The sequence below is a fragment of the Zasmidium cellare genome (genome assembly GCF_010093935.1).
Source record: "Zasmidium cellare ATCC 36951 unplaced genomic scaffold M409scaffold_11, whole genome shotgun sequence".
NCBI lineage: Eukaryota > Fungi > Ascomycota > Dothideomycetes > Mycosphaerellales > Mycosphaerellaceae > Zasmidium > Zasmidium cellare.
In genome coordinates, this window is record NW_022986955.1 from 728644 (window position 1) to 753223 (window position 24580).

General features: G+C 53.4%; 13 protein-coding genes across 13 annotated transcripts; 6 read left to right on the forward strand and 7 right to left on the reverse strand.

The window, feature by feature from the left end:
• Positions 1–741: 741 nt before the first annotated feature.
• On the reverse strand, positions 742–6425 carry M409DRAFT_52992 (uncharacterized protein; the record flags this gene model as incomplete). The annotated part of the gene is made up of 3 exons (XM_033812235.1): positions 742–1380; positions 1441–5278; positions 5380–6425. The coding sequence occupies 3 exons, from the start codon at positions 6423–6425 to the stop codon at positions 742–744; spliced, it is 5523 nt and encodes a 1840-aa protein (XP_033669909.1).
• A 611-nt stretch (positions 6426–7036) lies between these two features.
• On the reverse strand, positions 7037–8716 carry M409DRAFT_52993 (uncharacterized protein; the record flags this gene model as incomplete). The annotated part of the gene is made up of 2 exons (XM_033812236.1): positions 7037–8221; positions 8273–8716. The coding sequence occupies 2 exons, from the start codon at positions 8714–8716 to the stop codon at positions 7037–7039; spliced, it is 1629 nt and encodes a 542-aa protein (XP_033669910.1).
• A 519-nt stretch (positions 8717–9235) lies between these two features.
• M409DRAFT_21033 (uncharacterized protein) lies at positions 9236–9802 on the forward strand (the record flags this gene model as incomplete). The annotated part of the gene is made up of 1 exon (XM_033805667.1): positions 9236–9802. One exon carries the CDS (start codon positions 9236–9238, stop codon positions 9800–9802), a length of 567 nt encoding a protein of 188 aa, XP_033669911.1.
• A 143-nt stretch (positions 9803–9945) lies between these two features.
• On the forward strand, positions 9946–10964 carry M409DRAFT_21034 (uncharacterized protein; the record flags this gene model as incomplete). Its single annotated transcript, XM_033805668.1, has 2 exons — positions 9946–10339; positions 10396–10964. The coding sequence occupies 2 exons, from the start codon at positions 9946–9948 to the stop codon at positions 10962–10964; spliced, it is 963 nt and encodes a 320-aa protein (XP_033669912.1).
• A 19-nt stretch (positions 10965–10983) lies between these two features.
• On the reverse strand, positions 10984–12044 carry M409DRAFT_52995 (uncharacterized protein; the record flags this gene model as incomplete). The annotated part of the gene is made up of 3 exons (XM_033812237.1): positions 10984–11105; positions 11157–11843; positions 11894–12044. 3 exons carry the CDS (start codon positions 12042–12044, stop codon positions 10984–10986), a joined length of 960 nt encoding a protein of 319 aa, XP_033669913.1.
• Positions 12045–12487: 443 nt separating this feature from the next.
• On the reverse strand, positions 12488–13378 carry M409DRAFT_52996 (uncharacterized protein; the record flags this gene model as incomplete). The annotated part of the gene is made up of 1 exon (XM_033812238.1): positions 12488–13378. One exon carries the CDS (start codon positions 13376–13378, stop codon positions 12488–12490), a length of 891 nt encoding a protein of 296 aa, XP_033669914.1.
• A 322-nt stretch (positions 13379–13700) lies between these two features.
• Positions 13701–14411, reverse strand: M409DRAFT_21037 (uncharacterized protein; the record flags this gene model as incomplete). The annotated part of the gene is made up of 1 exon (XM_033805669.1): positions 13701–14411. The coding sequence occupies one exon, from the start codon at positions 14409–14411 to the stop codon at positions 13701–13703; it is 711 nt and encodes a 236-aa protein (XP_033669915.1).
• Positions 14412–14695: 284 nt separating this feature from the next.
• M409DRAFT_21038 (uncharacterized protein) lies at positions 14696–15467 on the reverse strand (the record flags this gene model as incomplete). Its single annotated transcript, XM_033805670.1, has 2 exons — positions 14696–15030; positions 15095–15467. 2 exons carry the CDS (start codon positions 15465–15467, stop codon positions 14696–14698), a joined length of 708 nt encoding a protein of 235 aa, XP_033669916.1.
• A 555-nt stretch (positions 15468–16022) lies between these two features.
• On the forward strand, positions 16023–17000 carry M409DRAFT_21039 (uncharacterized protein; the record flags this gene model as incomplete). The annotated part of the gene is made up of 1 exon (XM_033805671.1): positions 16023–17000. One exon carries the CDS (start codon positions 16023–16025, stop codon positions 16998–17000), a length of 978 nt encoding a protein of 325 aa, XP_033669917.1.
• Positions 17001–17279: 279 nt separating this feature from the next.
• On the reverse strand, positions 17280–17967 carry M409DRAFT_65341 (uncharacterized protein; the record flags this gene model as incomplete). The annotated part of the gene is made up of 3 exons (XM_033816463.1): positions 17280–17324; positions 17378–17689; positions 17965–17967. The coding sequence occupies 3 exons, from the start codon at positions 17965–17967 to the stop codon at positions 17280–17282; spliced, it is 360 nt and encodes a 119-aa protein (XP_033669918.1).
• M409DRAFT_36258 (uncharacterized protein) lies at positions 17966–18701 on the forward strand (the record flags this gene model as incomplete). Its single annotated transcript, XM_033810525.1, has 3 exons — positions 17966–18154; positions 18207–18303; positions 18361–18701. The coding sequence occupies 3 exons, from the start codon at positions 17966–17968 to the stop codon at positions 18699–18701; spliced, it is 627 nt and encodes a 208-aa protein (XP_033669919.1).
• A 786-nt stretch (positions 18702–19487) lies between these two features.
• Positions 19488–20989, forward strand: M409DRAFT_65343 (uncharacterized protein; the record flags this gene model as incomplete). Its single annotated transcript, XM_033816464.1, has 2 exons — positions 19488–20729; positions 20924–20989. The coding sequence occupies 2 exons, from the start codon at positions 19488–19490 to the stop codon at positions 20987–20989; spliced, it is 1308 nt and encodes a 435-aa protein (XP_033669920.1).
• A 705-nt stretch (positions 20990–21694) lies between these two features.
• Positions 21695–23602, forward strand: M409DRAFT_21042 (uncharacterized protein; the record flags this gene model as incomplete). Its single annotated transcript, XM_033805672.1, has 1 exon — positions 21695–23602. The coding sequence occupies one exon, from the start codon at positions 21695–21697 to the stop codon at positions 23600–23602; it is 1908 nt and encodes a 635-aa protein (XP_033669921.1).
• Positions 23603–24580: the final 978 nt, after the last annotated feature.

A 24580-nucleotide genomic window follows, 5' to 3' on the forward strand; every position in this document is an offset into this window, starting at 1 on the left:
CAAGTATGATTGATCCCAAGTAGAAGTCTCTTACTCCGGTCAGGACAGCGCTGCATGCCGGTGACCTTTGAGGCGTAGGAGGCGCCTTCTAGCTTCGCATCTCGAAGCTGTGGCGTGGCCGTGGTCGGGGGATGTGGTACCAACAATGAGGCGCATTAGACGACCGTGGCAAATGCTCCGCCATAGGGCACTCCGGGATCAGGCGTGGTCTCCACGGTGCCAGCGCAGAGTTTGGCATGAATTGCCTGCGCGGCGTTACAGCATTGCAGGAGTAGTTTCACGTTAGCAGCAGAGAGATGCGGGCGAAAGGCGAAAGTGAAGAGTCTGGAAAGAAATCCGAGAGTTTGACAAGGCTGCTTTCCGGGTGTGTGGGAGCTGCTCGCGCTAAGAAGGGCTGACACCGAACCTTACCGTCGGGACAGGGCGGCAGCTAGCATCCTTCGAACTGCCGAGGCCTTTGAACCGACAACATTCTTCCTATTCGTCTTGTCGTCTGCATCTCAGTATCAGTGCGATCGCTTGTGCAAAAGCCACACCCAGATTTCTTCGAGTCTTGATATTCCTCATTCGACGCGGCTTTGCCTCCAAAGCTCCGAGACACAGTACCATTCACAAATATCTTCCGAGCTATGCTTTCGGATGGCTTTTCCTCCAATTTAGTCTTTCGTGGCTTGCAGAGACCGCTGCTCGGCCACGTGGTCCACACGTGAGGATTGCAGAAGGTCAAACGCCACTGATGCCTCAAGACGCTCTCACTGCAGCCGCCAGACGGTCTCGAACGGCCGATGACACTTCACTCGAGATTAGCGCCCGAATGTCGCCTTCCACCTGCGTAGACAAAGACGGTGACATCTTCGTCAGAGCGACGAGGGCGTCTGCTCTCGTCAACCGGATGGCCTCGATCCCAACAACCGGTCCGAATAGCAGCGACTTCAGCCCCTGGATGCTCTCTGGATCGAGCTCGACGTGACGCTTTTCTTCCTCGATGCGTTTGGCCATGCTTGCGAGGCCTTTGTAGGCGCTGCGCAAGCCTGCTTGTGTGGCGGGTTTGGAGGAAGCCACCACGTGGATCGCACGCGACGATTGACGCTGAAGCGAGTCACTCTGCATGGCAGCCGGATTAATAGAAGCGAATACAGCTTCGATGGCGGCGGCGATGGTTGCATCCTTGATGTCCTCAGCCTTACGAATCTGATCTTTGTTGCCGCCATCGACATCCATCTTGTCCTCATCAGACTCGTCTGACAGAACAGGCGCAACAGCTTCGAAAATGGCGTCGCTCATATCACTGTCGGTGCGAGTTCGAGCAATCCGCGCCAAAGCCTTCATAGAATGCTGACGATAGGGAGCGTTCTGGTGTTTAGCTTCCCTGATTGCGATCTAGCGAAAACGTTAGCTGAAAAGGACGGGCGCTTGATCAAAAGCAGAAAGCACACATACCTTGTTGATCGCAGAGCGTACGCTGTCATGCTCCATGTAGTACGGCTTCCCGGTTTCGACGAACTTCACGAAGCCCGACAGCACATTCTCCTTACCCTCCCAGGTCTTCCCACCGAGCGCCTTCTCGATCGCCGGCCATAATGCCGCGCCAGTGGCGGACGACATCTGAGCTTCGCTTGACGACACTGCAACAGCTGCGTCAGCTACAGCACGAGCAGCAGTGTGTTTCAGCGCCCACTGTGGCGAGTCGAGATGGGTCATGCACAGTTCCAAAATCTCGGAGAGATAGAGCTGAACTGCTCTCGATCCCGCGACGGCTTCGCTCCACGTGTCTTGGAAAGGTTCTTTGACCTGATCATGAGAGTCGTGCTTCGCCACGAAAACGAAGGGAAGCACAGCGCTAGCGAACGAGTTGAATTTGTCACTCGCATTCTTCGAGAATGCAAGCAAGATGTCGCCAGATGTGATGCTTCGTCGTGGCGTGACAGCTTCACGGTCGCCTTCAGATTCGAAGTACAGCTTCTTCGCGAAGGCAATCAGCCTCAGTATCTGCTTGTCGGAAGCACCGCGAGCGAGGTACCCAGCCGCGACGGCGTATGAGCTGGATACGGTCTCGTTTCGATCAATCACGACTCTCTCGATAAGCTTGAGCGCATCATCTGAATACGGCCTGAATAGCACCATTTGCCTGGTCGATAGCGAGACGAGAACCCGACTTGCGCCGACCTTGGAAGGTAGTCCAATAGCACTCTTCATGGCGTTCTCAAGTCGGGGCCACAATGCCTTCATGGTATCATCATCGAGAAGGTCCAAGCATCGTTCAATCGCTTCCATCAAGGGACTCATGCGGACACTCGACAACCGCATATCGTCAATCTTCTGTTCGGTAAGGTCATACTTGGCGGCGTTCATGTGGATGTAGTTTACTGCTTCTGGCTCAAGATCGCTCAGAGAGCCGATGAGTCGCTCCACCAGTTCTGGAATGAATGGTCTGATGGTCGCGCCATTGGCCTTCTTGATGATCTCGAGCAGTGTGGTGATGGAGAACATCTGGATCTCTTTGGCACTCGACTCCATTCCAGAGGGCGAAAGCAAAAACGGCAGGACGTGCTTCAACATAGCAGATGCGTTCTTCGTAGAGGTATGGTCTGCTTCCAGCGATCTGGTGAGGACTCCTGTGAGAGTTCGTGCGAGAGACGCCGCGGAAGCACGAACCGACTCCTTGATGTCGTCCAGGACTCTGAAGCACTGCGTCCAAATCTGTTCCAGGTATTGCTCGTACTTCTCCAACGGCCTGCCTTGCACGAGGTCTGCAATCGCTGCACAGCATGCTTGCCGCACCCTCCACTCTCTGCCGAGGATACTCTCAAGCAGGTCTTGCATAATGGCGTCGAAGTACTTGTCGATTGTTGCGCTCGAATCCGAGACCAAGGCACTCCAGATATCGTTCATCGACCTCTGTACGCCACTATTCGGATCAAATCGATATCTGAAGAGTTTGGGGTAAAGCTTTGGATTGTTCGCCAAGTAGCCATCAACGCTGGAGTCGGAGAGCACTCTACTGAGGCCAAAACGTCCGAAAGCAGCTCGACTCGACCAAATCGCGTTGGAGGAGGCCATGGACATGAACTTGTACACCAAGCTGGAGTCACCGACTTCGGAGGCCAGGCTCATGATGTCCTTGTAAGTCGAGACAGATCCATCGCCAGTAGGAAGGGCACCTGGTTCGAAAAGTTGAGTATCTTCGGACACATTGCCGGCGAGCTGACTCTGCTTGTCGGAAGAGAATGAAGTGATGAGTTGGCGTACGAGGTCATCCTTCAAGTTTCGATCGCCCTTTTCGTACACCAAGCCGAGACCTCGCGATGCAGTCTCCTGAACCAGCTCATCTCTGTCGGATAGGCAGCGCCTGAACGCATTTTGACAAGCTGCCAGCTTGTCTTGCAGGTTCTCTCCACAAAACTGGACCAAGCACAGCAGCCACATCACTGCTGCCTTCTTCAGAGAAGGCTTGGTGTTGGCACAGTCTTTGAGAGTTTGTTCTATCAACTTATTGAGTGTGGTCGATCGTAGTTGGCTGGACGGCCAATCTGCCTCGATGTTGACATCCAGCTTCGTGGCAAGGGCATCCGACTTCCATCCGCTCGCTACGTAGCTGAAAGCCTCGCCGACTGTGAAATGTACTTCAGCTTGTCGAATCTCATGAAGCTTGTGTAGCTGGTCGGAGATGTGCTGCAGTTCCTCGTCGTCTTCGGGTAAGAGCATCGATAGTTGACCAAGGGCCAGAGTTGCGATCTCATTCCCATCTTTGGCCTTTTCGTACAATCTGTCCGTCACTGTCCGCATTTTAGAGAACTCGTCGATGCTCTCAACTGAAAGGCAGCCAAACATGCTCATCTGGCCAATGGCAACATGGCTTGCTTCGCGTAGGAGGTCGTCTCTGGCATCAGCAAAGATCTCAAATAGTGTCTTTAGAAACTGTTGGTATTCCGTCGTTGACGGACTGCTTTCGTGACGATATAACCACCTGCTGAAGTAGAATCCAAGAGCAACGACTGCTCCATGGACTGAGCTCAAGACCGCTCCGAGTGCAGTACTCCACGACTGTGCAATGCCCACCAGTTGGCTGATGCTGGCGGCAGAGTCTGACTTTTGGTGAGACGCAAGGATGCCGAATGCTTGAGCTGCAGCCATTCGACGGATATGGTTATTCGACTTCAGGGTGGCAACGAGAGTTGGCACCTGTGTTACATGCTGCTGGATCAGCGCATTCGGGCCCAGTGACAAGAACTCCACGAGGCGGTTGTCCTCCAAGGTGCTTTTGGAAGTAAGACAGGCGAATAGCGAAGACACAAGCGTATCCATCAGTGCGGGGGAATGCTCCTGTGTCGCTTTGATGTGGGCCTTGACGGCTTGTTTTGCAGGCACATCGGATTCGACCATGGTATCCAGGCGTCTCTCCCACTCGCTATCCAGATTCACCGGCACATCAGCTGCTTTGAGGGCTTGGTGTACCAGCATGCGTCGAGCGTAGGCCGTTATGTGCGGAAATGAAGTCTCGTGGGCTTCTTGTACCCGCCTCGTGAGTGCCATGCGATCCGAACCTGTCATGGGTGCCTGCTTGACAAAGAATTGATCGATGACCTCCTCGAATGTTGGATACGTGAGCTCCACTTCCTCGGCGCCGACGTTCGTGGCATTCAACATTCGATACCAATATGGGCTCAGGCCTCGCTCGCCCTCTTCCCGCACCTCTTGCCGATCCGTAGATGCTCCGACAGCCAGGACATCGATCCATCGTGCTTTAACAGATGCATATGGTAGACATCTGTTCGCAAAGCGCACCGCCACATAACGTGTACTTCGCAGTCGGCCGTTGGCCTCGAGATCTGCAGACTGTGTCATCTGGTCGATTAGCAAAGATTCCAGAACATCTTGTTCCGGTCTATTGAGCTGGATTCGTGTCATGGCAGCCAGGATCGTAGACAATGATTCCTCGATACTGACAGTGATCGAGTTCCCCGATGAATCTGATGCCAAGGATTTGAATAGCCATCGTAGTAGATCCATCGTCGTGGCCTCTTCCTCGACCAGAAGAGATTTTGGTCCAGCTTTCACGAGAAGTCCAATGACTTCATAAGCATACGCTCGGGAGATGAGGTCCTCGTTTATGCCAGGTCTTGGCCATCCTTGGTTCTCGATGAAGTCTCTCAGTCGCCACACGACTTGTGAGGCGATGGCGTGGAGATCGTCTTTTTCGCCAGTACGGGCGGCGAAGTTGATGTATGAAAAGATTGCTGATCTTAGCTTGGTCGCTTCTCTGCCGATATTCGTGCTTCTGGTAGAAAGTCAGTGGGGTTGTTTGACAAAAACGCTAGGGTATCCAGTCGCTGCGCAATGCTCAGCATCGGCCGGCTTAGAGGAAGGAATGAAACTTACGGGGCAATGCCATTGGACATTACGGTGTCCTCTCCATCCTGCTGCGGCGGAGACACTCCGTCATTCACCAGTTTGATAATGTTGTTCGCGAATGTAGTACTGCTCTTCGACTTTTCCAGAAGCCAAAGGATCTTCAACTTCAAGGGCGCTCGGACTCCAGGTGCTCCGTCCACACCGAAGTAGAGGTCGAAAAGAGTCCTGGGCAAGTCCTCCTTTTCCAGCTCAGGCTGTGTAGCGGGGAGAGCCCGTTTCATCATATCATCGCCAACGTCGCTGATTGAAGAAGCCGGATCAGCTGAGCAGAATACAGCTGGAAGAAATCGTTCGTGATCGTTGAACAGTCCACTTGCCAGAAGCCTCGCGGCCAGGGTCTTGGTCCTCAAAAGGTTCAGCCCACCGGCGTTCGGGTTCCAAGCATCATCTTTGCCCTGCACTGTGAAGAAGGTGTACTCCTCCGTGTTGAGTCCAGGACATGTCTTGCTCGTCCCCTTCTGCGGCGCAAACAAGATGAACTTTCCAAGCCACTTCGCAAGATACTGCACATCCGCATCTGCCACCTCAAATTTGGTGCGCATCTCCAGGTCCTCCTTGCTTCCTCTCGGTGGTAACGTGAAAGACTCCAGCAGTCTCAACAACAGGTAGAATACCTGACTTGCTTGGCTCCCGCCCTTTTCAGCACCCTGCACCACAATCGGCAAAAGCTCCGCACGCTCCTTCGCGGGTAGTCGCACAACACCCTGCTGAATGTAGAGCATATCGAAATGCCGAATCAGCGAGCTTTCCTGTTCCCTGAACTGCTTCACGAGCGCGGCCACGGGAGGCTGGATCGACTGCGGCTGGATCCTAGTGTTGACGTGCTGACACACTGAGATGACTTTCTGCCGCACGCTTTGGAACTCGGATGCCAGTTTGAGGAGGAGAGGTGCCAGATATGTCTTGAGGATGGATTCGAACTTGGCGTCGGTGTCGGCCAGTGCGATGCGCATTTCGACTTTGCCTACCAGAGCCAGCTCGCGCTGCTCCGGCGATTGCGCTGGGGCGCTCATCTTGATGGCGCTCTCGACGGTGATGGCGTTGTTCGTATGTTTCTGTATGTGTCTCCTTCACTCCATGATGGCAAAAGTGAGAAAGGTGGCAATCTCGACGTTCCGCTCTCTCGGCGATCTGTTTGTCGACTTTTGCTTGTCTCTCAGAGGCAACACCGGCCACGACACCAGATCCGCTAGTGGTCTGTATGATGATGAGGGAAGTAGAACAGAGGATGCCGGACGCCACGTGAGGAATACGTAAACCATCTGCAGCCTTGATGCTTAGGTCAGAAGCGGACTGTGGTGGCGTCGAAGTGTGAGGTCAAACAAGCCGAACTCTCATTGGACGATTGGCTGGTTCTTCTCGGATAGCAGAAACAACTAACGGGGGTCTCCGGCTATGTCGTGTCTTGCAGTTTGATCTATTTCGCGCTGATGGACGCACTCAAGTGTGCATTAGTTGACTCCTACATATTAGGTGGAGTGGGCACCTCTCACGCGCGCAGAGGAAGGCATGGCACAGACTTTACATGGTGAGATCGTGACACTCAACGCAAAAACGCTGCTTTGTACAGCACAATACATCTATCGTCTTGCTTTCTGGCTCATGAATTACTAGTGGTACAACTTTAGTTCTTCTGCCGTCTCTCCCACTTGATCACAGCAGGACTCAGTGGTCTGCTAAAGAGACTCGTATAGTCCGTCTCCACCACCTTGTCGGTTCCGTCTGTGTTCTGAAACTTGAACTCCCGGTTCACCATAGCAGTGATCGTCTGGAGTTGCGTGTAGGCGAACTGCTCGCCGATGCAACGGTGTCGGCCGGCGCCAAAAGGCAGATATGGAGACGCAGCTCCCTTGCTAACCAAACCGTAGCCATAGTCTTCTTTCTCTTCGGCGATGTTCTCGTTCACCATTGCTGGGATCAGATGCTCATACTTCTTGTCTGGTTTCTCGTCCCACCTGTGTGGCTCCCACTTCAGCGCCTCTGGAAAGTGCGACTCCATCCTGCTGGTGCAACCCGGCGCGGCCAGCAATGTGTGGGTTGGTGGAATGACGTAGGGTGTTCCCTCCAGTTGCATAGGTGACTTGACCTTGCGCAGAATGGAGTGAATAGGTGCATGGATGCGAAGTGTCTCCTTCACGACCTGGTTGAGGAGTGGTAGGCGCGACAGGTCGGCATACGAAAGGTCCTTGATCGTGCCATCCTCGTTCACGCCAAGAACGTCCTTCTGCTCTTGCAGCAGCTCTTCTTGGACGTCGGGTCTTGAAGCCAGCCGAAGCAGAATCCAAGACGATGTGGATGATGAGGAGTGTTGTCCTGCCATGAGCAATGCAATCATCATGTGTGCAATCTCATGATCCGGAATTGGGTTCCCATCCTTGTACGTGCATTGCATCAGGTTCCAGATCATGTCCTCTTCCCTGCCTCCTGACTTCGAGTCTCCAGCTTTCCTTCGCTCTTGAATGATTGACTGATATGTTTCCGCCATCTTCTTCTGTGCATAGTCGCGTCGTCTGTTCTGTGGCAGTGGTGCCCATGGAAGCATGAAGTTGATCGGTGTGAAGCCCATGTCGAGGTAGTGGTATAGATCGGCGAATGTCGAGTCGAACCTCTCGCGCACTTCCTTCCCTTGCAGCGATCGGCTCGCAGTATAGATGGTGAGTTCTGCCATGGCCGGAGGCAGATCGACAGTCCCACTAGTGGAAGCGAACTTCTTCGAAGGGTTGTCTCTCGAAAAGAATTGGCGTACTTCTTCAGAGATCAGGGTGACGTAGGATTGGAGGGCGGAGGATGTGAGGCCGTACTTGACGAACTATTGAGAACTTTAGCAGCGTAACCCTCGACCTTCTCGCAAACAGTATACCTTCTTCTGCTCCATGAGCTTGGAATTGGGACAGTCGTAAACAACATCCTTGCCAAACACTGGAGTCGTGAGAGGTGTGTAGATCTCCTCGGCATTGACGTCCTTCAGCTTTCCGTTCAAGATGAAGTCGTTGCCCTTGGTGCCCAACACGACCGTGGTCTTCTTGCCGAGGAGGATAAAAGTAAAGACGTCTCCATACTTCTCGCGACAAGTGAAGAAGAACTTGTAAGGATCGATGCCGTAGGATATCGTACTTCCAATGACAGGTACCCAATGGAAGACAAGCGGCGGTTCGTTCTTATTTCGGAAGAGTATTTGGTGTACGACGTTCAGAAGCATTGCGATCGTGACGAAGGAGACGAAGCCCAAGGTCACGAGCTTCCACGTCGCGGTGTTGCCAAAGTAGGAGTCGAAGGTCGCGGCGGCGTCCTGGAGAAGGCCCATCTTGTCGTCCTCTTCTCGAGCGCAGCGGCGCCGGGTTGTATGGTGGTGTGGAAGGGGAGTAGGAGACGTCTAGAAATCGAGAGCCATTACCCTTCCGCGAACCTTAAGTGGCCAATGGAGGTCTTGAAATCGTCTGATTTTCTGAAGGGACCTGCATTAGCGTGCATATGATTGCACAACTTGCGCAAGTTATGCAATCCGCACCAGGCATCTCGTACGTCTCTCGTGCCATGGCACCACTTCATTCCTCATGCTCGCAAGCAATGTAGATTGCGGAACGAGAGTCAGCGAAATCGTCTCATTCTTGTTTGGCCAAGACTCGGGGATCTCCAGAGACCGCTGCGATGACAAGCTCCCAAGAGCTATGCTCTCACAGGTCATCACTGCCGAGTCGCAGAGCCGGTGGATAAGAGCTCCTCCATTGCGCAAGGTAAAGGCAAGGAATTGTGTCTAACATCACAGTAAAGCATCATATGACTGTCACTTCACCTGCCCCGTTCAGGAGCGCACATCATCGTCATGAGGATCCCATACGCGCCCAAAGACCCCGAGAACCCCACGCCCGAAACGAAGGCAATCTACGAACGAATCGCAGCTCGTCGAAACCCTCGCCCTCTGATACCACTGGATCTCGCCTTGTTGCACAATCCTGCAATCGCGGACGGCTACAACTTCCTTCTCGGTGCCATCCGTACCAAATCCTCCCTCTCTCCAGCCCTCGCCGAGCTCGCGATCTGCTATATAGCAGTCCTCAATGATGCTGTATACGAATGGACCGCACATGCTCCACTAGCTCTGAAAGCTGGGGCGAGTCGCGAGGCACTGGAAGCAGTGCTGAACGAGGATGTGAAGAATGAGAAGGCACTCAGTGAGGCCGAAAGAGAGGTCTTGGAGTTCACGAGGCAGAGCACGAAGAACGTTAAAGTGGACGACGAGACATTTGAGAAGATCAAGAAGAGGTTCTCGGATCAAGAGGTCATGGAGTTGACGATTACCGTGGCTGGGTACAACATGGTCAGCAGGTTTTTGGTGGCTTTGGATGTCACTGAGAGCAATGGAAAGAAGATGGAGATGCCGGGAGTGTAGTAGAAGGCCTGAAACGGCGCATACTCGACAACAAATCAGCTCACGAGGTTCTTTGCCGTGGTGGCCGTCAGTGCTGGATTCTTCACAGCTCAAATGCAACGCCACCACAACCTCAACATTGTCTTCCGACAGCACTGTCTACCATGGCTGAACCGCACAATGTCTTCGGCGCAATCATATTCTGGCTCTACATTGTCTTCGCCCTTGTTTTCATCTTTCTCGCCATCGAATCTATCCTGAGGTTACCGAACCGTGTCCCTCGCAAACATGTCGCCACTTTCACCGTGTTGGCCTTTATCAGCTTCTCGAATCTCTCCTTCAACATGCTCAATGTCTTGATCGACTCGTACAGTACCTGGTCTGAGTGCAAACTCCCGCCTGCAAGGCTTTCACTGCCGAGCCTTTGGCAATGGTCGGTGACGTCCACCTTATTCCGAAACTTTGGAGAGGCGATTGTGCAAGACGAAGCAAGGTTCCTTTGGACACAGTCTGCTCTGATGGCCACCATGTCTGTGAGCTTTTTCATGAGCACTCAAGGTATCATGTAAATGTTCGTGTCTCGTTGCGCGACGCCTGCTGATCCGGTTCACCAGGCCTACGCCAACGAGTCCCTCGTTTGTGGGCCTTCTTCGCCCTATCCCAGATCCTACCCATCTCCTTCGCGCAGAACTTGTTCTACATCGCTCTGCTGCGTTCGCCAAACGTCAAGGGATCCAGTGTTGTCTTGCCACGAACTTCGACACTAGTGATCTTGAACGCGTACTGCGCGTGTCTCTTTGTCGCGCCTTATACTGCGAGAGGACCGAGTCTCATGCCGACAATACTAGCAGCAAGACTGCTGTTGTTTGTACCATCATTCTTGTCGCAACCTCTGGACCTCAAGGAGGGAAGATCTTCGAGCCAAGAGAGAGCGTTCTTCACGCAACGGCAAGCTCAACTTGCGGTTGCTGTGTACGCTGTTCTCATGACGGTCAAGCAACTGGCTTCGATAGCTTTCCAAGGATTCGCTCTGTCACAGATCTTGATGGCGCTGGTCAGCCATCCAGCAGTCACGTCACTGGGTTTCGACTTTTTGGTCACGGCTATCAGCTTTTCAACCTGGTCTTTCATTCAGGATGAATCTGGGCAACAGTCGATCTCTCCACCAAAGAAAGAAGAATAATCGTGCTTTGCTGCAGCAGTCAAAAGGAAGCGCGTGAGGCAAGACATTGGCTCTTCCCATGCTCCGATTCTTTCCCCCCCTTCTGGCCGAATCTTCGCATCAAAGGAAACTCACTGCCGTACGCCCTCATCTCCTCACCACCTGGGCTCACCATCTAAGGTCGGTCTTTCATAACCAGGCACGGGCTCTTACATTGGCCGCATGTCTTGACCTTGGAAAGTTTCTGATGTTCCTTGGCGCACGACACAACAACCTCAAACAAGCGACGGCTGTCCTTGGCTGGTGCAGAAGGCGTTGCCATGACTCTTTCCAGTTTGCACTGACACATTTCCCCCTTGTATGCGAGGGTTTTGGACAGATACGTGCCAGAGCTTTGGCGCTTTATGGCGAGACTACCGTCTGGCAGCAGATTCATCTGGGTGTCGATGGCCACTGTCTCCTCTCTCCAGTGCCCGGGATGCTGACCATCATGAGTGTCCCACCAGGCTATGTCGACTTCGATAGTGTTGAAGATGCTTCGGATGTGCTTTACGTCTTCCCCCCACATACGTCGTAGGGGTCCTGCGGTGTGCATTGCGCGTGTCAGGAATGTGTTGCCAGAGAAATAGATGGGTGCCACAGTTTGGCGCAAGTACTTGCAGACCATCAGAACAGATGGCCTGGGGTGCGGTACGCGGAACCAGAACCCGACAGATGTCCTGATGCGCCAGACTGTTGCATTTCTATCTCGTGTCGCGGGCCAGAGATGCAATTCAATGGGCTCGGCCTCAATGACAGCAAGCTCGTATATGATATTCTGGACCTCTGGCGGCAAGGTGAAGAGTCTTGGAATAGTCGTCGCGATATTCGAGTCGTTGGCAAGGGCTCCAGTCGCATCCGCTGTCGAAGAGTTAGTCTGCGCATGCTCGACTTTGCTTTTGGATTCTCACATCGCTCCTTCCCATCGAGAGCGTCCGAGTTTGAGATCTGAGTGGGTCCGATGGAGTAGGACGGGAGGGTATGCTGCACAGAAGCATCGTCGCTTGCGATGGCATCAGGGGCTGCACCCTTCGACCGGGTAGGGTAGCGGTGTTGGTGCATGCTGTCTGCTTGACCCCGATGCTTGAGAAACTCGAAGAAATATGAAGGGAAGAGCGGGCTTTAAGTACGTACGCTGGCTAAGCACGCACGCGGTGCATTCACCTGCGCGACGAGCACGTCACTTGTTACGGGACACAGGAACATTCACGACCATTCTCCAACTCTCGGAAACCATCAGCAACTCGGCTTCAACTCCATGGACACAGACGTTAGCCATTAGGTTTCGATTCTCATTCTGACTACGCTGAACGGCTACTTTGCAACGAATTAACTAGGACGGCATGTCCAGGTCAGTTCGTGAAATCTTGACGTTGGAAGCAAGCAAGCAAACAAGTTATCTTACCAAGACGCCCTGATCCTTTGGGTCTTCCTCCAACGAAACACCCACTGTTTACCCTCGTAGTTGATGAATGACACGCTCGTCCCACATCCTTCTCGTTCAATCAGCGACGCAGATCGATGTTGGTCAGCGCCGGCAGACTGCAACGAGAACACTCTCCACCAGAAGCCGTGGCTCTATGATATTTCTTGCACTCTGCCATCATTTCAAACAAGCGGCGGTCGTCGGTGGCTTCGTTGCGCAGAGTCAATGCGATCCTGTCCAATGCGCAATGGCAAATCTCTCCACTGGGCAGATTCTCTGATTCCCTCGAGCCAGAGCTGCTCACCTTGAACACAAGCGTGCCGCTTTGCAGAAGCTTGATGTTGATCCCGACACCAACATACTCGCTCTTGTTGCGTCCTGGCGGAGGGAAGTTCTCGCGATCGACGAAGCGGACAGAGACTGTGATCATGTATTCGATGCTCCGAATGTGCTTCACACACTCTCCCCACATCTTCCGCAGCATCTCGATGTTCTGGGGCTTCCAATCGGTCGAGACCACTGCGAAAGTGTTGCCGGCGAGGTAAATGGGAGACGCGAAGCTGCGGAGGTACTTGCAGACTGAGAGAAGAGCGGGTTTGTCCTTGTGCCGTTGCTGGACCGCGGTGCGGATTTTCCAACAATCAGTCTTCTCCGTTCGGCTGGCTAGGAAAACGCGGATCCAGATGCATAGGGGTTCGAGGACAAGGTGCTTGTAGATGATCGTCTGGAGCTCATCTGGAAGGGTGAACAACCTGGGTGTTGCCTCTCCTGGTACGGGGGCAGTCAAGGCTGAGACTGAAGAGGTTGCTTGGAACTTTGGTCGCGTCGCTCTCTTCTGGGGATCTGGCTGTTTGGTGGCCGGGAGCTGTGAGGTCTTCTTGGTTGTCTTCTGCGATGGGTCGCTGCTGCCGCTGGGTTCAGGACCAGAGCCTGGGACCTTGGATCTTGTGTTGTACCGATGGTCGTGCATGTTGCTCCGGCACGCACTGCAGTACGCTCTGGATGTCAAGATAGATTGATGGGATGGAAGGGCGCGCTTTATGGAGAGAGAAGGCCCGGCTGTAGCCTGCGTCTGAGATGTCTCGAATAGCATTCACTGGTACTTGGAACGGACTTCCTGATTCGAACACATTCACGACCATTCATCGAGCGTCAGGCGGCGTCCGTGCCCTTCAGCATATATGGTCTCGAGTCGTTTCTGCGATATGAGCATCGAAAGGGAAGTGTTGCGCTGTTGCACTTGACTTTGAGGTATTGCCTGCGCTCTAAAGCACTTCAATCTGAGCAAATGTCTAGTCAACGTCCGTGGCCTCGATCATCCACTCAGCAACCCCTTTAGCATGCAACACATTCGTATCGAACAACACCACATCCAAATCCTCCGGCTTCAACGCGAACGCCAAATCGGTGCTTCCCAGAACAATGCCCTGCGCCCCCTGCTCGACCATCCTCCGCGCAGACCCAATAAGAATCTCCCTCAGCTCACTCGACACCCTCCCACTCGGCAGATTATCCATCAACTCAGAGTGGACTCTGTCTCGTGTTTCTTGATCCTCCGGCACAAGAACTTCCACACCAAACTTATCCCTCATGCGGTCCTTGATATACCCCTCCTCCATCACCATCCTCGTCCCAAGAAGTCCAATCCTCCGCTGCCCCTTCCGCAGAATCTCCTCCGCCGTGAAATCCGCGATGTGAAGGAATTCCAGGCTGCTCAGTTCAGAAACCCGCTCGGCGACTTTGTGCGGGTAGTTCGCGCAGATGACGAAAGCCTCTGCGCCTGCGGCTTTCATGTGAGAGAGCGCGGATGCGAATATCTCGACGACGCTGTCCCATCGGCCTTGGTTCATGTGTTCCAGGAGTGGCTGGAAGTTGAAGGAGTGGAGGAGTAAGGGAGCAGAGAATCTTCCGCCGAGGCGTTGGCGGATGTGGTCGTTGATGACTTTGTAGTATACGGCTGAGGCTTCGTAGGTCATGCCTCCGAGGAGCGCTACGGTTTTCATTGTTGCTTTCTGTTGATCCGATGATTTTCTCCCAAGGACGACTATAGCTGTCTTTGCAATTAAAATGGATTTAACAGAAGGGAAATCCATCAGGTCAATTGAATTGTCGGATTCAAGAAAAGTGGGTCCTCACTGCGCCCTAGCACAACGCTCGATGACAACTTAGGAAGTAGCGATGGAAGGTCTGTGCTCCAACAATAATCGCTTCACAGATTCGATTCACGAGCATCGCTACATGCGTCCACCACATTCACATTCACACCCACAACCACATTCACCAACCCTCAAAACCCCTCAGCGCACACCCTAACCCACCCCCTCGCAACAAAAGCCCTACTCTCCTTCATATGCCTCTTCGACCACTCCGTGCCCCCCGCCGCCACCGCGGCCTCATGCGCCAAATACGCCTTCACATCATCAACCTCATAAATCGCCAAATACGTCGGGGGATCCTCGTCCTTGGTCAGCGGAGCCTTGGGGCCCAGCTTGTATCGCAGCGCACGGATGAAACCGGGGACTTTGGACATCATGGCGAGATGCTCTTCGCGGTACCATTTGTCGAAGTCGGAGGGGTTTGGCGGGTGCATTTCGACGGCGAGGATTTGGGGGGGAGGGGTGTCTTGGGGAAGGAGGTTTGTGAGTTGGTTTTGTTCGAGGAGGATTTGGGTTGGGGGGTTGCGTACCGTTTCCTACGCCCTTCGAATCGTATACCTGGATCAACTCATAATTCCTCGCGTTGAAATCGCCGTTCTCGCCGATCGACTTCGTGTTGCCTTCCTTGGGGAATAGCTCGCTTGTAGTTCTCAGATTCGTGTAGTTTTCCGTCTTCAGACATTCTTGAAAGTCGGTCTGGTAAAGAGCTAGGAAATTTCGAGGATTCTTCGATTCACCACCGAATAGAGATGGAAGCTCTTTGTAGAACGTCGCTCGTGTCGATGTCTTGGATGAGACGAGATCTGGCAAGTGCTCTTCCGTGTACCATTGTGTCCAGAGGTCGTCGGAGACTTTTGTTGGTTTGGAGTTGACGTGTAGTAGGTATGGTGAGACGGACGACATGATTGAAATCAATGCGAGCGAGAACGCTGTATTCCAGAGTCATATCGGCGTTGGGACGTTGACATTCTTGCATGCTGTTGTGCTCCACCAGACCCCGCAAGGATGCAGTTGTAGCCGAGGGGAGCTGAAGCAGTCTGCGCTCAAAGCATCCTGTCGCGTTATATACCAACAATATACTTAGCAAGTCTTAAGTGACGAGGACCATTTGGAAGTATCCGACCAGCCATCGGCGTGCTTAGGATGGGATTCCAGTTCATTCACTTGAGCACGAGTTAGAGTTTGGCCTAACCGAATCTAGAAGTTACATTAGACGTATGTGGTCGAACGGAAAGATGAATGGGATTGCATGGGCGGTAGAATTTTCTTGCAAGACTTCCGAGAGTTCTTGTTCATTCATGAATAATTCATTCTTTCACTGTCAGGTCCTATCAATCCCATTAGCAACTAGCAAGCGCCTAGCAAACGGACGATCTAGCCTACATGAACCCCCATTGATAGATGCAATGTTTCTACTACCAGCTGCCAGTGACCCTAGCCCAAAGGCTAGACTACACCATGCACTGGCTCAACGTCCCGAGCAATGACTTGACAGAAGAACCCGCCGAAGGCGAAGAGGCCCAAAGTTTCCTCACCATCAACATCTTCATCTTCCACGAGGGCGGCACCCTTCTCCTCCACAACGCCCAAGAGAACACATGGGTCCTACCGCACGAAGCCTCACTGCCAAACAGCACTCCCGAGACGTTGTCCAGCCTCTACCAACAAACCGACCCCGAACCCGACCCCACCTCCAGCGGCAAATCCCTCCAAGACATCGCCATGCAAAGCCTCGAGCACGGATTTCGAGACTTCGTCCTCGACAACCTCCAATTCCACGACCTCGCCTTCTCCAACGTCCTCACCATCCCCTCAACAACCACCCAGAACCAGAACCTCCTCCTCACAACCTCCATCGCGCGCCTCCTCCCCCACAACTTCAAATGCAACCCCGAAGGTCTCTTCACCCTGAACCCGCTCTCCCCAAACCAGTACGACGACATCCGCCTCTGCAGCCCACAGGAGACCATCGACCTCCTCCCAGCCGAGCAAGGCCGTCTCGCCGAACAGGCCATGCGTCGCTACCTCCTCGCGTCCAAGAAAGCCGTTGTCCTACGCCCCAGCGGCATCGGACCCCAGGCTTGGATGGAAAACGTCCTTGCGACGTATATCCATTGCCAGAGCCTTCACCGGGGACAGAAGTATTTCGATCGTCTCCCCGAGGAGTTGAGGAGGCATCCTGTTGAGCTGGTGATGCGCGATTACAAGACGGCGATTTGTAGGAAGGTTTTGCGCGGTGGGGAGGTGCAGCTTGTGGTTTATCCGATGACGAGGGTGGGGTTTGAGTACTTCATGAGGGCGGTGGGGATTTGGGGAATGAGGCTTGTGGGGACGTATGCTTGGAGGGATGGGGCGATGCGGTTTGAGTGGCGGGAGCGTGTGAAGGGGGAGTGGGTTACTGAGTATGGGAGGTTGAGAGTTGCTTGGATCAATTGAGGGCGATGGAGATGGTGTTTGTTGTGTGTCCAGGAATGTTTTTGGTCTTAGGGCGATGTCTTCAATTGTAGGTGAGGTAGCCTTGGAGTACCAAGCCTGGTGGACATATCGAAAAGATGGCTGGACCAAGTTCGATGATGATTGCTTCCTTTCGAAAGTCGGCCTTCGACCATCGCATGCTGCGCCGTGCTTGCGCAATTCTGTATCTGTACAGGCTATCCCATCGTTTTACAACCATTCTAAACGCCATCGCTATGCATTCCCATGGAAACCACAGTCTTAAGTCTTCCTTTCCACCCTGTTCAACTTCCTTGCCGTCATAATCTACACCGACGTTAGCATAACCGCAACACCACCCCTCAAAAGACATCACTTGCCTGCGTCCTCGTCCTCTGCCCCCTAACCGGCAGCCCCATCGCATGTCTCCGTCCCCTATAACTCCCCATATCCCTCAACCTCTTAATATTATCCTGCAGCTGCCTTCTCAGGTCATTCTCCAACGTCATCGTGCTCAGTTCGCCCGCCATGTTGTTTATCTGTCGGTCGGAGAGGTCTCGGATGCGCGCGGTCTTGTGGATGTGGAAGCGGGCCATGAGGCGTTCGCAGACTTTGGGGCCGATGCCGTAGAAGGAGAGGAGGGAGCGGTTTACGAGGGCGCCTTCGAGGAAGTTGACGCCGAAGATGAAGACCTGAGGGGTGTTAGATGTTATAGGGAGTGATGGAATGCGATTCGTACCATTTTGGCGACGGGGAATGTGAAGAGTAGGCGCAATGGATGGTCTTGAGATCTTTTGGAGTTGAGTTGAAGTCGCGAATGTTTCTCGCTGAGATATCGTATCTGGATTAGCGTGAGAGCTTCTGAATTCTGAGACACGTCCCTTGCAGCCAACGTCCAGCTGTCAACACTCGCCCGTCTTTTCTCTCTTCCAACCCAGTCAATCAGTCAATTGAATCAATTGACCACCATGGCTGGCATCCAAAGAATCGCAATCAGCTTGCTGCTGATTGCCACGTTCGCATTCGTCTTCCTCGCCCAGACCGCCGAAGCGCAGAAGGGACCCAAGATCACCAAGAAGGTCTTCTTCGACATTACCGTGGATGGCGAGGACCAGGGCAGGATCGTCATTGGTCTTTATGGAAACACTGTGCCAAAGGTAGAACGATACAGTCATGGAGCTGGACTGCAAAGACTGACCGTATGGGCAGACCGTCGAGAACTTCCGTGCTCTCGCAACTGGTGAGAAGGGCTTCGGATACGAGGGCTCTGGCTTCCACCGCGTGATCAAGGAGTTCATGATCCAAGGTACGTCCACCCTCCCCTCACCCACCCAGACCCCCGACTAACCCCCCCTCCCCCCAGGCGGCGACTTCACCAAAGGCGACGGCACCGGCGGCAAATCCATCTACGGCGACAAGTTCGCCGACGAGAACTTCAAACTGAAGCACAGCAAAAAGGGCCTCCTCAGCATGGCCAACGCGGGCAAAGACACCAACGGCTCGCAGTTCTTCATCACGACCGTCAAAACCCCCTGGCTCGACAACCGCCACGTCGTCTTCGGCGAGGTCCTCGAGGGCTACGACATCGTCGAGAAGATCGAGAACCAGCCCAAGGACGGCCGCGACAAGCCGAACAAGGACGTCAAGATCAAGAAGAGCGGGGAGCTGGAGGTCCCGGATGAAGGTATACGGGCGGAGTTGTAGTGCCAGTACGTAGGATGAGTAACGGGACTACGTGCTGGATGCAGAGGACCAATGCTGACAGGAGGTTTCTGTGTTATAGGCTACGCCGGATCCGCCGAGCCAGCCGCGCCGCTGAGCAACGAGGAGTCGATCACGCAGGTTGGCGATGTTAGCAGCAAGGATAGCGTCAAGGACAAACTGTACGAGACGGGATCGACTCTGGCTTTCCCCAAGAGCGAGGGCCTTTCCTTGATGATGAAGCTCTTCCTCGTCGCGTGCATCATCTTTGCGTGTTTCCTGTTCGTGCGTGCGCACAGCGCGAGGAGAGGCTTCAAGGCTGGTCGGCACGGAGCTTACGAGAAAAGTTTACCATAGAGAACAGAAACGAATGACATGCATCTTTACAGGTCCGAAGCGTAGTGATACACTACATCGTCAAGCAGTCAATCTTGAACCGTCTTTCAATCTGCGTGGAATACCAGTCATCGCACTAGTCGTTGATCAGTTCCTCCCGCGGACGCAAGTCCGCCAAGTGACTCCACAATCCTTCCAGGCATCGAGTGGCGGAGCAAGCTGCAACGAGACACCGTTACCTCTAGCTCCTAACAACATCTCCAGCTTGCAACAAAATAACAAACTCAAGAGCGGCTTCTGCTCTCTCTGTACCATCACTGTAACTGTTGCATATACCCTCGTTCTCGCAGTCTCTGTTCCAACCAGGGAAAAGATATAACCATCACAATGGCATCCATCGAAGAGCCCTTCACATTGGTCGAGGAAACCAACACCTCATCGGGCCCCTACCAGATGTTCAGAGACGTCCTTGATCTATCGTCCGCCAAAACAGCAGACCACGATTTGCAATATGTCCAACATCTCCGAACCGCTTTCCCTGGGATGATTGTGACCGCCATTCCAGCGAACAACATCCCACTCCTCACATTCGCTGCGTCGGGCTACGCTACTGTTGAGCAGGACAAGGAAAGCGACTCGATTTTCACATGGCGAGGATACACTGGACCTTCGCCTTCCGCGCGGGATGGATCGCTGGCTGAGGCGGTGCATTTCGGAAAGTATGGGTATCATTGGGGAGGGGAGGATTTTATTCTTTATACCGTGGGGAATTTGCAGTATGTGCTCAAGGAGAGGCGGGAGGGGGAGCATCCTCTTGGGCCTTCCAATGCTACGGATTCCCTTATCAAGGCGGTTGGTGGTTGGATTCTGAATGATGTGGTCTGGGTGTACGACAACTATTGGTATCAGGACAAAAACCTCTATCGACAGGTTCAGAAAATGAGTTGGGATAAGGTGATTCTGGATGAGGGAATGAAGCAGGATCTCCAAACGGCGGCGACGAAGTTCTTCGATTCGAAGGATGTCTATGATGATCTTGGTGTGCCGTGGAAGAGAGGTTTGCTGTTCCATGGTCCTCCTGGAAATGGCAAGACGATTTCGATCAAGGCTTTGATGCATACGCTGCTGGACCGCAAACATCCGATCCCCACGCTGTACGTCAAGAGTGCGCCTTATGTCTATAACATCAACCAGGTCTTTTCTCAGGCGAGAGCGCTGGCGCCTTGTATGCTCGTGTTGGAGGATATCGAGACGATCGTGAAGCCGGATACCAGATCCTACTTCTTCAACCAGATGGACGGACTGGAGAACAACGATGGTCTCTTCGTCGTCGGGTCCACGAATTTCTTGGACAAGCTCGATCCTGGATTGACCAAGCGGCCTAGTCGATTCGACAGGAAGTACCTCTTTCCTATTCCCAACGAGCATGAGAGGACTCTTTATTGCCAATATTGGCGCAAGAAACTCACGAACAAGCCGGAGATCAAGTTCCCCGAGAAGCTCTGTCCGGCGATGGCTCACATTACTTCGGGTTTCTCTTTTGCGTTCTTGCAGGAGTGTTTCGTGGCCACTTTATTGGTGCTTGCACGGCAGACGGATGGCATCGAGAGGGATGATGATGACCTGGAGAAGTACGAGCTGTGGAAGGTGTTCAAGAAGCAGGCGAATATCTTGCGGAAGGAGATCAATACGGAGGTACCAATGAAGCCTGATGTAGAAGCGGAGACGTCTGATCCGGCTGTGCCTCACCATCACCACAGCTTTCAGCCTCTATCAGCTGGCCCGGGAGTTCAGACCAACGCTACGGGTCTTCCTACCTTCAACCAGAGAAGAGGACCTACATGGGGCTTGGACCAGTTCTCCCGGCTGAACATTGCAGACCGCGACAGCCTGCTCGTTCGCCTTCCGTTGGGAAGAACCAATACATCAACCCAGCGGCGTTTGAGTTGAAGTGACAGCGGGCTACCGATGCGAGATGCGGGAACCTAGCTTGCACTGCTCCTGTACAGTAGACAGCTGAATCTACGTCATTGCGGTTGTTTTTAATACGGGTATGACATACTGGATACAGTTCTGCCGCATCTTGCCAGTGCCGCAAAAGGATAGTCTTGAAAGTTGAGCTGCAGCTCTGATGAACATCACGTCAGCTGCGGCAGATCCTGTCATCAAGCACTCCCTTTCGGAACATCTTCTGTCGAGGACGCGTGCTCGATGCCCCAAAACAGCATGTGTCGTCGACGTACTCGTGCTCGGTATGATACACCTTCTTCACAATCGACGTCGTGCATGAACGAATCGTCCTCGCAGGGTTTGGTAGAGAACGAGATTGACTTTCGTATGACAGCAAATCAGGGAAGGAGCGTGAAAGCTTAGCTGGTTTGCCAAGGGAGCTTAGCCTCCTCGTGTCTCTCACAACCCGCCCGTGCGTCACGCCATCCAACCTCTCCCCAGACCTGTTTCTGCGACCCGCGACCTCGTATTTGTGCCTGCATTTTTCCTGTGTTCAGTCCGCTGTATCCTCCTGCAGCTCCCTGCGCGTTTGCTGCGACATTTATTTTCTTGGATCTTGTAGTTGTTTAGAGTAATTGACTGGAGACCTGCGACCGGGGAACCAGCGGGCCAAGCATTCGCACGGCCTCTCTCGCGTGGTTGGCATCACCATGGACTCGGCGGCGCATCAGACGGAGAAGGCGGATCGCACCGTCGACGACTCTCGTCAAGAGCCTACATCGCAGCCTCTGAACGAGAAGCAAGAGCAGAGCAATGGCCCCCCGACCAATGGCCAACCGAAAGAAGCCGAGAAGCAGGATACCAACCAGTCCGGCGACGATGGCGCGGATAAATCGAAAGGCCCCTCGGGCGGCTTCGACACCACCCCTATACCTTCGCGACCGTCAGGATACACGCTGAAGATTACGATCCACCGTGCGGAGAATCTCCCTATCGCCGATATCAATGGCTTCTCGTCGGATCCGTTCTGTCTGGCGCAGCTGAATACTGATACGCCGAAGCGTCACAAGGAGGACCCTTACCTGCGCTTCAGGACACATACGGTGCGAAAGAACGTGGAGCCAGAATGGAATGAGGATTGGATCATTGCGAACGTGCCTTCGACGGGTTTCAAGTTGAAGATTCGCATTTACGATGAGGATCCAGCTGATAAGGACGACTTGCTCGGAAAGGTGCACTTGTCCGTTCCTTCCCTACACGAGGGGTGGGAGGGGATCAAGAACCAAGGCGTGAAGTTACTGGCACACGATGGGAGTAAGAGGGCGTATCTGTTGCAAGCCTTGACGACTTGTTTTAGGGAGAACAAGCACTTCCGAGGCTACCTGTACCTCAGCATTGAGATGCTTGGCAAAACGCAACCGGATGGTCAGAATGGAAGGGTATACACCGTTGGGCCATGCAAATGGGTGCGACATTACAGTCCGCTCCTGGGTCGCTTGGTCAACATCAAGGATCCGAACGCGGACGATGGCCAGCAACAAGGCGGTAGTCAGCAGAACGGCCAGAAGAAGCCGGCTGAGCATTACAATTTCCAGGCCAACCAGGTACAACTCCAAGGTCCTGTTCCGGCGAAGCTGTATCATCGCTACGTCGAGTTCAAGCCTTGGGTGTCCCGTATGTTCACGAGCAGTGGATTGTCTGGTGTCCTAATGGGGAAAGCGCTGCATCATCAACATTCCCGGGTGTACAACTTCGGACGCTCGACTGAGTGGGGAGCCTTCCCACAAGGGCCTTGTGAGGAGATGACCAAGAGGTTCTTGGAGCTTGTTCATTACGACCAAGGCGGTCGGATCTTTACATATGTGCTCACCTTGGATGCTTTCTGGCGCTTCACGGAGACTGGCAAGGAGTTTGGCATCGACATGTTGAGCAAACACACTATGCATAGTGACGTGAGCATATACATCGCCTTCTCCGGCGAGTTCTTCGTCAGGAGACTGAAGCACGCCAAACAACCACCGCCACCAGAGCCGATCGAGGAATCAAGTCAATCCCACCCACCTCAGCACGCTCCCAACGAAGAACACCCACCCAACGAAGTCGAAGATGGCCCACCCTCAGATGACCCCCCAAAGCACCCCAACCACTACGAACTCGTCATCGACAACGACTCCGGCACCTACCGCCCCAACGCCGACATGCTGCCCCTTCTAAAAGACTTCCTCGCGCGAAACCTCCCAGGTCTTCACATCCTCACCCTCGACTGCAACAAAGACGCCGAAAAGCAACAAAAGATGAAAGCCGAGCAACGCGAACGCAAAAAGAAAGAAGGCGACCACATCATCTACACGCAAGGCGATCGGTCGAGTTCGATATCTTCCTCGGATGAGGAGGAGCTCGATCACATCCAGGCGGGGCTGCTGGATGAGAATGCTTTAAGCCATGAGCATGGCGCGATGAGCCAGGCGCGCAAGGACGCCAAGTTGAGGAATAAAGCCAGACTGGGCAAGTGGAAGCAGGATTATCTGGCCGGCAAGAGGAGTGATGCGCCGCCGCCTGAGGCGGATGAGGAGGATGCGCCGGCGCCGGTGCAGGCTTCTTCGGCGAATGCTTCGTGATTTTTGGTTTTTTTTTGGTTCCTGGTTTTGGGGTTGATTTTCCCCTGGGTGTGCATATGCAGCGCTGGCGTTCTGCGAGCAGGTTAGGTGGTTGGGGGAGTTTTTTCTTTCCTTGTTCGCGCGCGTGACCGCCGTGTTGTTCACTTATACCGTTCTTCTTCTTCAGGTCTTGACTTCCTGCGATACCCGCTGATTGTTTTTAAACAAAGTACACGCTGCAAGCTGCAAGCCATGTTCCTCTTATGACGGCCTCGAATTGTATATGAGTGTAATTGGTTATAGGCGACATATAGTCAAATTAAGATTTGATCACGCATTCCATCCGTACATGAATCGTAGATTTGATGGTTTTGTATTCGGTTGTGGATGAATGGCATGCACGGATGACTTTGAAGGCGGTCTGGCGCTGTTCGTTGTTATTGCTGCCCTGGTTCTTATGCGCCTGGGAGAGAGGGGAGGCCGAGGGCTACGAGGATTGTCGTTCCTCTCTCGAGCGCGTGTGATCTGGTGATTTGAAGGAACGTGATCAGGTCGCGGTGTTGTGTTTTGCCAGCGCATGTTATCGGAGCAAGTTGGCCACGAGTGTGCTTCAGGTTATTTCTTGAGATCGGCCAGCCTCATTGTACCTACCAAGCTCCACATCCCCCAATTGATGGTTGATGGTCCAGTTGGGCTGCGCTGGCATGTCCTCCAAGTCAGTGGCATGCCTCGATCAACGAAGACGTTAACGCGCTGCCTCCATCACGTATCGAATCGATAAAGAGCACGTGCAGAGGCGTTCGCGATTGTCGGTGTCCTAATCCCCTCATTCCCCGGGTGTTGTCGTGATCGGGGCATGTGCTCAAGGTGCAGGTGTCTCCTCAGCGGCAGTCTGATATCAATGCATGCGGCACTGATCGCGGGGCGCCAGAACAAGAAATTTGTTGTTGGCAGTCCCGTTCTGCTTTTGAGTTCTGGAACGTCCATCTCTGATCTTAA